This window comes from Anopheles merus, chromosome 3R, assembly GCF_017562075.2.
Source record: "Anopheles merus strain MAF chromosome 3R, AmerM5.1, whole genome shotgun sequence".
In the NCBI taxonomy this organism is placed as follows: Eukaryota; Metazoa; Arthropoda; class Insecta; order Diptera; family Culicidae; genus Anopheles; species Anopheles merus.
In genome coordinates this window covers 1,523,103-1,535,765 of record NC_054084.1, presented here as the reverse complement: position 1 = coordinate 1,535,765, position 12,663 = coordinate 1,523,103, and the positions used below count along the sequence as shown (strand labels likewise).

Sequence of the window (12,663 nt, the reverse complement as noted above, 5' to 3'; positions counted from 1 at the left end):
GGCGACGAACCTCGGTCGCCCGATCGGGTGGTGGAGCGTGATCGTGTGTCGGAGAGATCGTGCCCGCGCGTTCGTGTTGTGGTACAGCTTTGATGCACGATCAGTTGAAGCGGCAGTGATCTCATGATCTTTTGGAGATCTGTTTAATTATAGCACGTAAATTATGCTCTTGATAAGTCACATCGTCGCATTCTACTAATCAAACAGCAATTTAGCAATTGAGTACATTCTATAGAACAGGCTTTTTGCTTCAGTATTCTTCCGTAACAACAAAGTCAGAAACGTTTCAACTCACCCACTAGCATCCCCTCAACACTTTCCGCCTAACAGTAGGCAACCAGTTGCACAGCTCCCCCAAATCAAACGCAAAACTGCATACATTTGCACATCTTTATTAGGAACTCGGTTCCAGGATCATACACACCTCGCTCATGTAAGCTATAGTAGACAGACACTTACCTTTAGCCCGAAATTTGACCGGCGACAGTGCCGAGCGAGTTGGCCAGCTGTGTCAGCGCGGTCTGGAGCGTAGACAAACTACTCTGATTGAGGGCAGCCAGATTGTTGGCAAGCGTGAGCAGAACGGTCTGCACACCTCCGAGCGCTGGTACCAGAGTGGTAAGAGTCGTGCCGGCATTGCCCACGATGCCTTGGATCTGAGTTAGAGCGCTGTTAAGCAAGCTATTGACCGCTGGTAGCACACTAGAGGGAACGGTGATGAGTGTTAATGCGGTGTTGGCCAAGTTGTACACCAGAGTTACGGCGGTCCTAAGCACCGATTGTACGGTGGTGCCTCCCACGAGGAGAACATTGTTGACCAGTGTGGTGATTTGCGCTACCAATCTCCCGAGGACATCTGTCGCCTGTGTCAGCAGTGAGTACAGTGCGGGGAACTGAAGTGGGAGCTGAGGAGCTGCCTGCGTAGCCTAAATTTAGGACCGTTTCGGTAATTAGTTTATTTGGAACCATTTTCCACTGCCATCAATGCCAGCCACTTACCACCGCCACAAGACAGACACCAAGGGCAACAACGTACACGGCCTTCATTTTCACCACAAGCTGTAGAGCAACGATCCTCAACGAAGTACTACTCAACGAGTTACAGATGAAGTATGATAAGGCTTGTCAATATCTGCAAGCCTTTTTATACTTCAGAACGCAAAAGGTGTCCAAAAAACGGACCATCCACCATCCATAGGCGTGTGGGAACAGTCAACCATATTGATATGCTTCTTGTTGCAGAAAATTCGCGATTGCCGAAACTTTTTTGTCAATAACAAGCCTTCACTAGAGGAAACAAGCATTGAACAAATATCTTTTTCTTACGGATATCGTCTGTTTGGGTCGCTCATGACGATTTCGCTTCGTTCTAGAAGCTATTGCTATGTGATGCGTGAGAAAGATTTATTGTTTAGCACTGGTGTTGGTGTGCCTGGTTGTTTGTTCAGCTTTTCCAGCTGTATGCAATTTCTCTATTTCTGGCTACTTCTGGGGATCTGCTAGAATTAGCAAGACGTTTTGCGTCTGGTTAGGAGGGCGCTGTCACTCGAAGGAGCTAATAAATGGCGCTGATTGTACCAGATGTATCTACGCAATCTAGGTTAGCTGATATCCAAAACACAACAACAGGGAATGGAACAATTTCGGTTGAAACGCATGTTTGAAGCATGTTTCGGGCAAGCTAATTCACATGCTTATTACATCCTGTTAACTGTAATTTAATCATCTATCTATTAAAGTGCGTAGACGCACAACGTCACGGAAGGCGGCACTGAGCGATGTGTTGTTTTGGTTCTATTGTGGTCCCACAACCGATCAGTACATCGAATTCCACCGATCTAATCACACCACACAAAGGACCGCTTTCAATGAACGCCACTTTGTTGTACTATCTCAGGTGTTATACATGCAGCATTCTGCCATCACTTGGAACGCATTCGTTTACTGAATGTCTCTGCCTGTGTGGTTTTCTTTTCAGCTTCGCAACGGCTGCTCCCATCGTGGCGGCGTTTCAGTTTGTCTGCTCTGGCAGTGCCGCACTTACTTGTAGCTTGACCAATCTGTATCCAGACTACGAGGGAACATTTGTGCTGCAGCATATCCCACCGAACGCTTACATGCTCGTCTTCTCTCGACTGAGAGTGAAAACCATTGATCACAAACTCCTGAGTGCGTTGCCAACGACCGTTACACATGTGCTGGTGAACGATTCAACCTACGTTATCAACGTTAAGGTGCCAGCGAACGCTAGCTTCTTGTCGCTGGTTATCCTCCAAACGAAGCTGGGAGCGATCAGTTTCGAGCCAAATTTTAACCTTTCCCAACTGACTATCGAACAAGCTCCCCTACATCACGTACCATCCTCTCTATTGAATCTGAGGAGTTTGGCTTACGTTAAAATTAACTACACACCGGTGCAGAATATCGATGTGAGCTTATTTTGCAATCTTACTCATCTTCAAACAATTGATCTGAAGTACAACAAGATCTATTCCGTCACGGCATCGCAGTTCATCAGCGGGTGTACCTCATCGTTGGTGGAGTTACTCCTGGCAAACAATCGACTCATGCGGATCATTCCCAGCGTATTTGCACCATTTCGCCGATTGGAAATCATTGATCTGTCGCATAACATGTTGGTGTCGTTTGTGGGACGCTTCCAAAACACGGAAATTAGTCAACTAATAATGAGCAACAACCTACTGCCTCAGATCGACCTGTGCGAGTGGGTGCTGATGCCCAACATGACTAGCCTTTTCATCGAAAAGAACAAACTTATCGGTGTTCCGGACTGCCTGCACAAATTTCCCAACCTTTACTCCATCAATCTGGAGAATAATCTTCTGTCCAGCGTGTCCTTGGCAGCATTCGCTCAGCTCAAAGTGTTACAGTACCTTCGGCTCGCTTGGAATCCGATAGTATCGTTCATACTGCGCGAAGATTCGGTCCCACCGAAACTGTTACACATAGATATGCGACACAGCCGCGTGAATTATTTGAATGTATCGAAAAAGATGCTACAACAAATTCAAATACACACTTAAAGCATTCAAGAAATTGTACGCTTAACGTCATTTAAATACTACTTCATCAATGTTCCACTGAACATTTCCGGAAATGTTTAATGTCCTACCGCAATACTCGAGCTAGAGCTTGGCTAGGACCTACTTCCACAGCTGTGTCTGATGTAGTGTACGGCATTGAACATCCAAATCACTATCAAATATATAAACCAAATATATTAGTGCTGCTAATGATCAATTGTTTGAATTCAATAGACAGTTTTTTCCCCTTATTTTTCAACGTTCTGACCACGTTTAAAGATCGGCAAATTCATTTCTGATGGCCTATTATTGTCAGTGGCACGTACACAGCACCAATATACAGTCTGTTCGTTTCAGTCGTTAACGGGACAGTATTATGAAGAGAGACGCATCGAGTCACGCTCACCGAAGGTCCGAATGCGAACGACTCTTCTTTTAGCCAACTTAGTATACACAGTGTCTATCAACTTCCAGCCTGTTCGTTGTCATTATCCTTGCTGTGCCCAGCAGTTCAGCGTTTCAATTTATTTGTCAGCAGAAAAGCGGTAACTACGCCTGCACCGTGTCCAACTACCGACCCAGCCTGGAAGGGACGTTCGTGTTTAGCCACGTTCCAAATGATGCGCAAAGTATCGCATTTAAAAACCTCATCAGTCCACCCATTGTAGGCAGATCGTTGTTCGGAAACATTCCATCATCCATATCAACGGTAGCATTGCATGAGTCCAGCTCCGTGCGAACTTTAATTGTGCCTAATGCAACGTCCATTAGGGAGCTTATCATTGCAGAGCCGACACTCAGTCGCTTACTTTTCCTACCGAACGGAACACTCTCGAAGCTGTACATCTTGAGAAGCAGCTTAGCCACTATTCCACTAACGCTGAAAAACCTACCCAAGCTGTCCGTCCTCAAGCTAAGTCAATCGCCCATCGAACAGATCGCCTTCGAATCGTTCTGTAGCCTATCCAAGCTTACTAGTCTTAATCTAAAGAACAACCTCATCGCTAGCCTAATCTTCCAAGCTTCTAGTCCCACGTCCCAGTGCTATGCATCGTTGGAAAGAGTGTCTTTAAGCAGCAATAAGCTTAAACATGTAAATATGACTGTGTTTGCAGCCATGCGTGCACTCGAAATCATCGATCTGGAGTACAACCAAATAGAGGTCGTTGTTGGTCGTCTTACCAATCCAAAGATTACAACGGTCATACTATCCAACAACAATCTGTTTACGATCAATCTGTGCGAATGGAACACGATGCCATTGATAAATTCGTTTTCCTTGGCCGTGAACAGCTTGCCAAACATTCCGCAATGCTTGGGCCGTATGCGAAGGGTAAAGTTTCTTAACTTCAACCACAACAAGCTCACCCGCATTACGATCGATTCGTTTGTGATGCTAACTGAGCTGCGATCGCTACATTTTACCAGCAATGCAATTCAGACGGTAGTCCCAGCTAGCGGTGTCAATCGCCTAGCTTCGAGCTTGCGAGATGTCTTTCTAACTAATAATCCATTGAAGCGAGAGAGTCTTGCAAACGTATTTCCTCCAGCAGTTAGAATCATCAACTAACAAAACAGTGAATTATTATTATATTTTTCGCGAAGATATATTCTTTGTAACTTAATGTCATTATAAATGCGGTATATTTGTTTCATGTTCAAATAAAAGGGTAATAAATGCAATTCAGCACGAGTTTTGTGTGTGTGTGTGTCTGTTTTGATATTCTAGATCTACTAAATAGCGTTACACTTGTAATTCCATGGGTCGTTTTGAACCTCGATCATATCGTTAGCGGTGTAGAATGATTTCGGTAAGATCATTAATATCATTGTTGCAAACGTGTGTCTTTCGAATGGTTTTTGTGTTCAACGAGACAAATCTGTGATCGGATCATTCCAGTGCTCCTGAAAAGATGGGATTACCATCCTTCGTTTACATACTATCGATTCCCTTTTTAGCATGCTGCGTGTTGAGCCTTCGGTGGTCCTGTGAACTACTTTCTCAGTGCATCATCGAACATTTCAATCCCAGACAGATAGGCTTTGGCACAATAAGGGCTCAATTACCAGCACAGGTAAAAGTTTTGCAGTTTCACTTTTTTCAATTGAGGACCTTTGATCATTCGATATTTGATCACATTGAAGACACTACTACCTACGTCGAGATTATCAACTCGACGGCATTGGAGGAAATTATTCTCCCAAGCAGCGCTACGTTCCATGAACTCAATGTGATTAATACGCATCTAGCATGGATTCACTTCCAGCCTAATGACGCGATCAAAGGAGTGGGGATAGCTTCCAGCCATCTGCAACAGATACCACCGTCGCTGAAGAATTTGAAAAACCTTGAAGAACTTCGAATCCAACATTCCTTCATTCAGCACCTAGATTTGGAGCTGTTGCTTTGGTGTAGTTGGCTAGATACGCTGGACTTGACGCATAACAAAATCCACACGATCACCAGTAGCATAAGTAATGCTCATCGACGAAGTCTCTCATTTCTAGAGCTGAGCAACAATCAACTCCAAACCGTTAACCTCGAGGTTCTGGCTCCCATCGGATGGTTCGTAAATGTGGACTTTTCGCACAACAAAATTAACCTGCTCGTTGGACGATTTACTAGTGATCACATAACAAACCTCAAGCTGTCCAACAACCGTCTCAAAGTGCTGGACTTTTGTCAGTGGGATCCTAAGCTTCGGATAACTGCTATATGCTTCGCATCGAATGAGCTTTCCCACTTCCCCAACTGTTTGGATCGTCTTGCGAACCTTACCTACATAGGCTTCCAAAGCAATAAGCTCAAGAGTGTAAGCATGGACGTGTTTGGCGCGATGGACAATCTCACTACTTTGGATCTATCGTCGAATGAGATTTCACGCATAGCCTTCCACGAAGATCGACACCCCAAACGATTGTCAAGGCTTATTTTGAGCAAAAATAAGGTGGAATGTAGCCACGATAATGACATGCCGTTCTGGCCGCTGGAAATTTAATTTAAATCAAGGGACAGGAATAGTGACTGGGAACGAAATAACAACTCTTTACGGCGGCAGCTAACGATTGTCACTTGAGGCTAACAAATATATTTCAATCATTCAAAATGAGAGTCTGGAGTTGGCAGTGGTTTTGGTCACTCGATCGTTGATCGCCGAAATTGTGATAAATCCGTCAAACTCAGCATGTTTTGGTGCTGAACGATATTGCGAACGTATTTTCTTCGTCAATCAGAATCTACAACTAGCCGGAGAGTTAATAGCTTTTGCAACTTATATAGTATTTGTTGCCTAATGTCATTTTAATGGAGTTCAAACAGAACTATTCTCCACGTGCTTTGATTGTCCCTAGTATGATTTGCAAGCACAATTGCAGTACTTATATGCACAGTTTTTGCCACCCTAATTAGCAATACCAGCATTGCCAACGTGCAACTTTATTCGTTTGCTGCCTTACAATACGCGCGAATATTGAGATCGGCTTGGGAGATCGGTAAAACTCAGTATTATTATCGTTGCGAACATGACTTTCGATCGGTGTATTGTTCAACGGGACAAATCTTTGATCGGATCATCTAGTGCTCGAGGAAAGTTGCTACTTTTCGTTTACGTGCTTTCAATCCCAGTTTTAACTTCCTGCGTATTGAGTCTGCAATGGTCCTGTGAAGTAAGTGAGCAGTGTATTATCGATCATTTCGATCCCAGAAAGCTAAGTCCAGGCTCACTACGATCGCAATTACCAACGCGGCTAAAATTTATGCACTTTCGCAACTTCAAAGGGACATCGATCGGTCATTCGATATTTAATCACATTGAAGACACAATCGCATACTTGCAAATTATCAACTCCACAGTGTTGAGAAAAATCATTGTGCCAGGGAACGTTACGATCAAACAACTCACTGTAGTGCAAACGCGCCTAGCCTGGATTCACTTCCAGCCTAATGACGTGATCGAAGGGGTTTGGATAGCTTCCAGCCACCTGCAACAGATACCACCGTCGCTGAAGAATTTGAAAAACGTTGAAGTAATCCGACTGCAGTATTCTTACATTCAGCATCTTGATTTGGAGTTGTTGATTGATTGTCGGTCATTGGATACGCTGGACTTGATGCATAACAAAATCCACACGATCACCAGTACGCTTAGCGATGGCCAACGGCGTCGCCTCTTCTTGCTGGATCTGAGCAACAATCAACTCCAAACCGTTAACCTCGAGGTTCTTGCTCCCATCGGATGGTTTGTGTATGTGGATATTTCGCACAACAAAATTAACCTGCTCGTTGGAAGATTTTCTGGCGATGACATGAGAAGTATTAAGCTATCTAACAATCGTCTCAAAGTGCTGGACTTTTGTCAGTGGGAACCTGTGCCACGGTTTACTTTCATATATTTTGGATCGAATGAGCTTTCCCACTTGCCCAACTGCTTGGATCGTCTTGCGAACCTTACCTACATAGGCTTCCAAAGCAATAAGCTCAAGAGTGTAAGCATGGACGTGTTTGGCGCGATGGACAATCTCACTACTTTGGATCTATCGTCGAATGAGATTTCACGCATAGCCTTCCACGAAGATCGACACCCCAAACGATTGTCAAGGCTTATTTTGAGCAAAAATAAGGTCGAATGTAGCCACGATAATGACATGCCGTTCTGTCCGGTGGAAATTGAATTTAAAGCAAGAGACAAGAATAGTGACTGGAAAAGAAATAACAACTCTTTACGGCGGCAGCTAACGATCGTGACTTAAAAATGTATTGGCTATTGAATAAAGCTTCTGTGGCGTCATCTAGGGGAAACTAGCTGAAGCTTTTTTATTTCTGCAAACTATATTGAAGGGGCGGTTTGGGAACAACTTTCAAAGTTACTGTCCAAACTAATGCACGCATGCACGTGCGTACAATAACAATATGCCTGAGGGTGCTAAATGAGTCGCACGCACTTTATCCCATTATCATTGACCATCGCGTAGCTTTACAACAATGTGGCTCGTTTGGTTTCGTTTACGAAATAATGTTAAGCCATTTACAGCATCGACATTCGCGGCGCCGACGGATTCATCGTTTTATTTTTCAATTTGTGCCGTCAGTACTGTAAGTGAATCGCCATCATGCGTACTGACTCTTTCATTCTCCGTTGGTCTTTCCTGTTCGGTGTGCTGACCTCGGTGGATGGTTTTGAGTGGAGCTGCGAAGGAAACCGGGAAACCAAGTGCACCGTGGTGCGTCTTGATCCTTCCATTTCTAATCTGTCCGCACTACGAACGAAGCTACCGAATGAGATAGCGTCGATGCGGTTCAAACATTTGGACACGCTCACCTTCGATCACTCGATCGCCAAACACCTCGTAGAAACTGTCGAACAGCTGGAAATTGTTGACTCAAGAGCACTGATACACTTCATCCTGCCCAGTGCGAACGCCATCCAGCGTCTGACCATTGCGCGGACACAGCTCAACTGGATCCACTTCCAGCCCAACGAGGCCGTCTTGCTGGTGTCGATCGTTTCCAGCAATCTGCACCTGGTACCACCATCGCTACGGAACCTCAACAATGTAAAGTACATCAAGCTGCAAAAGTCCTACATCCGTTACCTTAACCTGGACCTGCTGCAATGGTTGCGCAAGCTGGACACGCTGGACCTGATGTACAACAAAATACACACCCTCGCTAGCACTCTCCAATGTCTGCAGCAGCACAACCTCGTCACACTCAATCTTCGCAACAATCAGCTCAGAATATTAAATCTCGAGCTTCTGCCGCTGATTGGATTGTTTGAGCAAGTGGACCTATCGCACAATAAAATTGAGCTGCTGGTAGGGCGGTTCTCGAGCGACCATCTCCAAACTCTGATCGTTTCCCACAACCGACTCAAAGTGATCGACTTTTGTCAGTGGGATGCAATGCCGACCCTTGCAAAGATATCGTTCGAGGCGAACGAGCTGACCCGCGTTCCCAACTGCATACACCACCTGCCGAACCTCAGCTACGTTGGGTTCGGCAGGAACAAGTTCACCCAGGTCGACATGGAACGCTTCGGTGAGCTGGAAAATCTTACGACTTTGGATTTTTCGGCAAACCGAATCTCGCTCATCACTTTTCGAGAGGAAAACTATCCCGTACGGTTGTCGAAGCTTATTTTGAGCAACAATCAGGCAGAGTGTGACCTCTCCTCCGGTGTAGCGTTTTGTCCGTTGGACATTGAATTCAAATCAAACGTATCGTACCGTACCGGCTGGATGAATAACAACAGCACATTTCATAGGCAGCTTGTAATTGTAAAGTGAGATATGTTAACAAATAAACGCAAACGCTTGTCCCACGCGCTTCCTCAAGGAAAGTAAATATTGCACTAACCGAAGCCGAAATGCAGCAAAGCCGCAGAGCGGAAAGCTATTTAGAATCTCGTCATCATTAAGCTATTATTTCGCTTGATGCTTCCCTTCTTATTTCACGGAAATGGATCGCATTTGAATGAAGCATTTTTGCTGCAAGTGTATTTCACTCAGTGCTGCTAGTGCAACTGCAAAAGCAAACAATGCTTATCGGTCGCATCCAGTTTCAGGCGCCGTTCTTCGTTGGGCTCCTTTCCTTCATCTCCGGCTGGGCAGTTGGGTTCCAGTGGTACTGTAGCAAATACGACGGGGTTGAGTGCACCATCCATTATCTTGGCGAGCTGAAGAGCGATCTCTCCAAGCTGAAGAACATCACAAATGGGGCAACATTCATACGCTTCACGCGCGTCAAAGCGTTGACGGTAGATCAGGCCACGATCGTACACCTGCCCGACACGGTGCGGAAGCTGGAAATCACTGACTCGCAACCGGTGCAGATCATCATAATTCCGAGCTATCTCGCCATCACCTGCCTGTTCGTGCATATAACGCAGCTCAGATGGATCCACTTCCAGCCAAACGATGCCGTGCGGGAGCTGTCGATTAGGATCAGCAATCTGCAGCAGATCCCGCCAACGGTTCAAAATTTGACAAATTTACAACACATCAGTCTGCAGCATTCGCACCTCCAGCATCTTAACCTGGACCTGCTGCATTGGTGTCGGTTTTTGCATACGGTGGATCTGAGCTACAACGAAATCCACACAATCACCAGTACACCGCACGCCGGACAGCAGCGACAGCTCAGTGCCCTGCTTTTGAACCACAATCAGCTGAGTGTGCTGAATCTCGAGGTACTCGCACCGATCGGATGGTTCGCGTATGTTGATTTCTCGTACAACAGGATCGAACTGCTCGTTGGCCGATTCTCCAGCGAGCATATGGCAACGATTTCTTTTGCCTACAACCGTCTGAAAACGGTCGACTTTTGCCAATGGGAGCAGGTGACGAACTTAACCTTTATATCGTTCTTATCGAACGATCTCACCAGCGTGCCAAACTGTATCAACCGGCTGACGAACCTTACCACCGTAAGCTTGATCAGCAACCAGCTGACCATTGTCACCATGGACGCATTTGCCGGCATGGACAATCTAACGTCACTGTACCTGTCGCACAACAACATACGATCGATCACTGTCCACGAGGGAAGATATCCCAAGCAACTTCAGCAGCTCTTTCTTAGTGGCAACAGGCACAAATGTGACAATCACCTGTTCGGCCAACCGTTCTGTTCGGTAGACATTGATTTTAAACCAAGTTCGCGCACGAGCGACTGGAGTCGTAACGAAAATGCTCTAAAAAGGCAACTTTCGATCATTGTTTAGCAATAAAGAATGGTGCGGTTTTGGGAGGGCACTTCATGTTACATCCGATGCACTTCTTTTCGGCTCTAACATCGTGCGTTAGTGAAACAATCGGTACGGCTGTACTGTTTGTGGAAAAAAACATTGCTTCACGTTCATAATTTATTCGCCAACTGCCTCGCCACATAATTGCACAAGTACACGAGCCGCCTACCTACCTGCCTACCTTACCGGTCCGGGTGTTACTTCGGCAATCGTTCATACCGTGTCCGACAGGTGCAGTGTTCGCGTACAAATTTCACCAGAAGATACAGCACACCCAGCCCAAACGGTACAGCAAACATCACCACGTACGAGATCAGTTGATAGAAGCGCCGTGTCGTCCACAGCACGGTGTACTTCAGTGTGGTGCCATCTGGATTGCCATAGAGAATTGGAGAATAAGTGTAAAGTTAGCTTGTAATAAATAAACTTCCAGTGGAGGGGGGAAACTTACCAATGGCCGCATAACCGTACCCAATGTCCGGTACACTCATTCGGTACGAGCACGTCGGGACGATGATTTCCAGCAGCTCCTGCGTATCCTGATGGTAGCTCAGATCGAACGAATGCACCTTGTACGCCGTACGCTTGTCTTGGCTCAGCGGCTTATACTGCACCGTTTTCAACCGGCTGCGGTGTATGCGCGCGAACTGCGACACGTGCAGATGGGCCGAAAAGATCACGTTCGGCTTCAGGTTGTGTATCGCCGTGTAGGTAAAGCTGGACGGCACATCCAGCACCGGCATATGGCTGACGAATATCCGCAGGTAGCGATCGGAAACGTCCGACCCAGTGCTGTCCACCATGCGCGGATCGTTCAACGTCATTTCCAGCGTTATCCGATTGATGTTGTAAATCGTGAGATTGTCGTTAATCACCCATGCCGGACGCTCGGAGAAGTACTGACGGAACCGCCGCTTCGCAATCGGATTCAGCGGCTGCCGACCCTCGCCGCCGATATCGTTATCGCCCGGTATGTAGATCGACCTCGCGGTCGGATGAGTGGGAAAGATCGCTCCGAAGCGTGTGTAGTACTCCTCGAAGTGCATCTCGGTTGAATCCGTGCCCTCGTCCATCAGATCGCCAAGAAAGATGATCACATCCGGCTGCACATGCTCGACCGCCTGCTCGTAGTACCAGGCCAGGTAGCGGTCCGAGTCATAGTTGGCCAACCCGGCATAGAAGTGTGTGTCGAACGTTTTGCCCAGAATCTGTGGATCCGCTACAAGCAAAATCCTTACACAGTCAGCTGGAGAAAGACAAACCAAATTAGTGCCACTGGAAAGAACCCTTCCGCATCGTGTCACAAACCTTCTTTACAATAAATATTTGACCACTTGAACTTTTGCAACACATAAATTAGCACCTCGTTGTACAGCACCAGCAGGCCGAGCAGGATCACGTACACGCGCCACGCCGGATGCAGACGGAGAAACTTTTTCTTCGTTCTAGTCATCCAATTCTTTGCCATCTTGCAGGAAGGACGGTTCTGGTGGGGGAGTACGGAAGGTACGGACCGATCGCGATTGTTTCTCAACCGCCCTAGAATAGCTGCATCCAGGAAGAGGGTGTGATTTCGTAACGCGCTAGAAGCTGCTATGCGGCAACATTGTTCACACTCGTGGCATTAACGCGCTAGACCGGCGGGAAGGGAGAAAGTGCAATATGCAACATCACTGTTTGTCCGTTCAGGCAAGAAAAAGGTGCAATAAAAACCCATTTTTACTTACATTGTGGTGCCACCGCGGTGTGGATTGTTTGGGTTTGTGTACAAACAGTGATTTTGTTTTCGGCTCACCTTTTCCCTGACAGCGGAACGATTTGTTGGCTGCGTACTTTTCCTGTCGGCCCTTTCGGAGTAGTCGCGTGGATGACAA

At 46.3% G+C, this 12,663-nt stretch overlaps 5 protein-coding genes across 5 annotated transcripts; 3 read left to right on the top strand and 2 right to left on the bottom strand.

Moving 5' to 3' along the window:
• Positions 1–376: 376 nt before the first annotated feature.
• On the bottom strand, positions 377–1,127 carry LOC121595823. The gene is made up of 2 exons (XM_041920072.1): positions 1,000–1,127; positions 377–926 (listed from the first exon to the last, which is right to left on the bottom strand). The coding sequence occupies exons 1-2, from the start codon at positions 1,045–1,047 to the stop codon at positions 462–464; spliced, it is 513 nt and encodes a 170-aa protein (XP_041776006.1). The 5' UTR covers positions 1,048–1,127; the 3' UTR covers positions 377–461.
• A 714-nt stretch (positions 1,128–1,841) lies between these two features.
• LOC121595397 (receptor-like protein kinase BRI1-like 3) lies at positions 1,842–3,044 on the top strand. The gene is made up of 2 exons (XM_041919334.1): positions 1,842–1,897; positions 1,979–3,044. Exons 1-2 carry the CDS (start codon positions 1,869–1,871, stop codon positions 3,042–3,044), a joined length of 1,095 nt encoding a protein of 364 aa, XP_041775268.1. The 5' UTR covers positions 1,842–1,868.
• Positions 3,045–3,363: 319 nt separating this feature from the next.
• On the top strand, positions 3,364–4,614 carry LOC121595821 (leucine-rich repeats and immunoglobulin-like domains protein sma-10). The gene is made up of 2 exons (XM_041920070.1): positions 3,364–3,455; positions 3,519–4,614. Exons 1-2 carry the CDS (start codon positions 3,421–3,423, stop codon positions 4,612–4,614), a joined length of 1,131 nt encoding a protein of 376 aa, XP_041776004.1. The 5' UTR covers positions 3,364–3,420.
• Positions 4,615–8,333: 3,719 nt separating this feature from the next.
• Positions 8,334–10,765, top strand: LOC121595396 (adenylate cyclase-like). The gene is made up of 2 exons (XM_041919333.1): positions 8,334–9,081; positions 9,654–10,765. Exons 1-2 carry the CDS (start codon positions 8,334–8,336, stop codon positions 10,763–10,765), a joined length of 1,860 nt encoding a protein of 619 aa, XP_041775267.1.
• A 127-nt stretch (positions 10,766–10,892) lies between these two features.
• On the bottom strand, positions 10,893–12,604 carry LOC121595822 (cell division control protein 1-like). Its single transcript, XM_041920071.1, has 4 exons — positions 12,517–12,604; positions 12,098–12,421; positions 11,241–12,035; positions 10,893–11,159 (listed from the first exon to the last, which is right to left on the bottom strand). Exons 2-4 carry the CDS (start codon positions 12,255–12,257, stop codon positions 10,987–10,989), a joined length of 1,128 nt encoding a protein of 375 aa, XP_041776005.1. The 5' UTR covers positions 12,258–12,421; positions 12,517–12,604; the 3' UTR covers positions 10,893–10,986.
• Between the last annotated feature and the right edge of the window lie 59 nt (positions 12,605–12,663).

Bases quoted from the DNA above. Each gene is read 5' to 3' on its own strand.
- LOC121595821 (XM_041920070.1), top strand. From the start codon at position 3,421: ATGAAGAGAGACGCATCGAGTCACGCTCACCGAAG. The intron at 3,456-3,518 runs GTCCGAATGCGA...ATCAACTTCCAG, and splicing joins TCGAGTCACGCTCACCGAAG to CCTGTTCGTTGTCATTATCC.
- LOC121595396 (XM_041919333.1), top strand. From the start codon at position 8,334: ATGCGGTTCAAACATTTGGACACGCTCACCTTCGATCACTCGATCGCC. The intron at 9,082-9,653 runs GTGAGCTGGAAA...CCGGCTGGGCAG, and splicing joins GGTCGACATGGAACGCTTCG to TTGGGTTCCAGTGGTACTGT.
- LOC121595397 (XM_041919334.1), top strand. From the start codon at position 1,869: ATGAACGCCACTTTGTTGTACTATCTCAG. The intron at 1,898-1,978 runs GTGTTATACATG...TTTTCTTTTCAG, and splicing joins ACTTTGTTGTACTATCTCAG to CTTCGCAACGGCTGCTCCCA.
- LOC121595823 (XM_041920072.1), bottom strand. From the start codon at position 1,047: ATGAAGGCCGTGTACGTTGTTGCCCTTGGTGTCTGTCTTGTGGCGGTG. The intron at 927-999 runs GTAAGTGGCTGG...TCCTAAATTTAG, and splicing joins GTGTCTGTCTTGTGGCGGTG to GCTACGCAGGCAGCTCCTCA.
- LOC121595822 (XM_041920071.1), bottom strand. From the start codon at position 12,257: ATGGCAAAGAATTGGATGACTAGAACGAAGAAAAAGTTTCTCCGTCTG. The intron at 12,036-12,097 runs GTTTGTGACACG...GTCTTTCTCCAG, and splicing joins AAATATTTATTGTAAAGAAG to CTGACTGTGTAAGGATTTTG. The intron at 11,160-11,240 runs GTAAGTTTCCCC...ATGGCAATCCAG, and splicing joins GTACGGTTATGCGGCCATTG to ATGGCACCACACTGAAGTAC.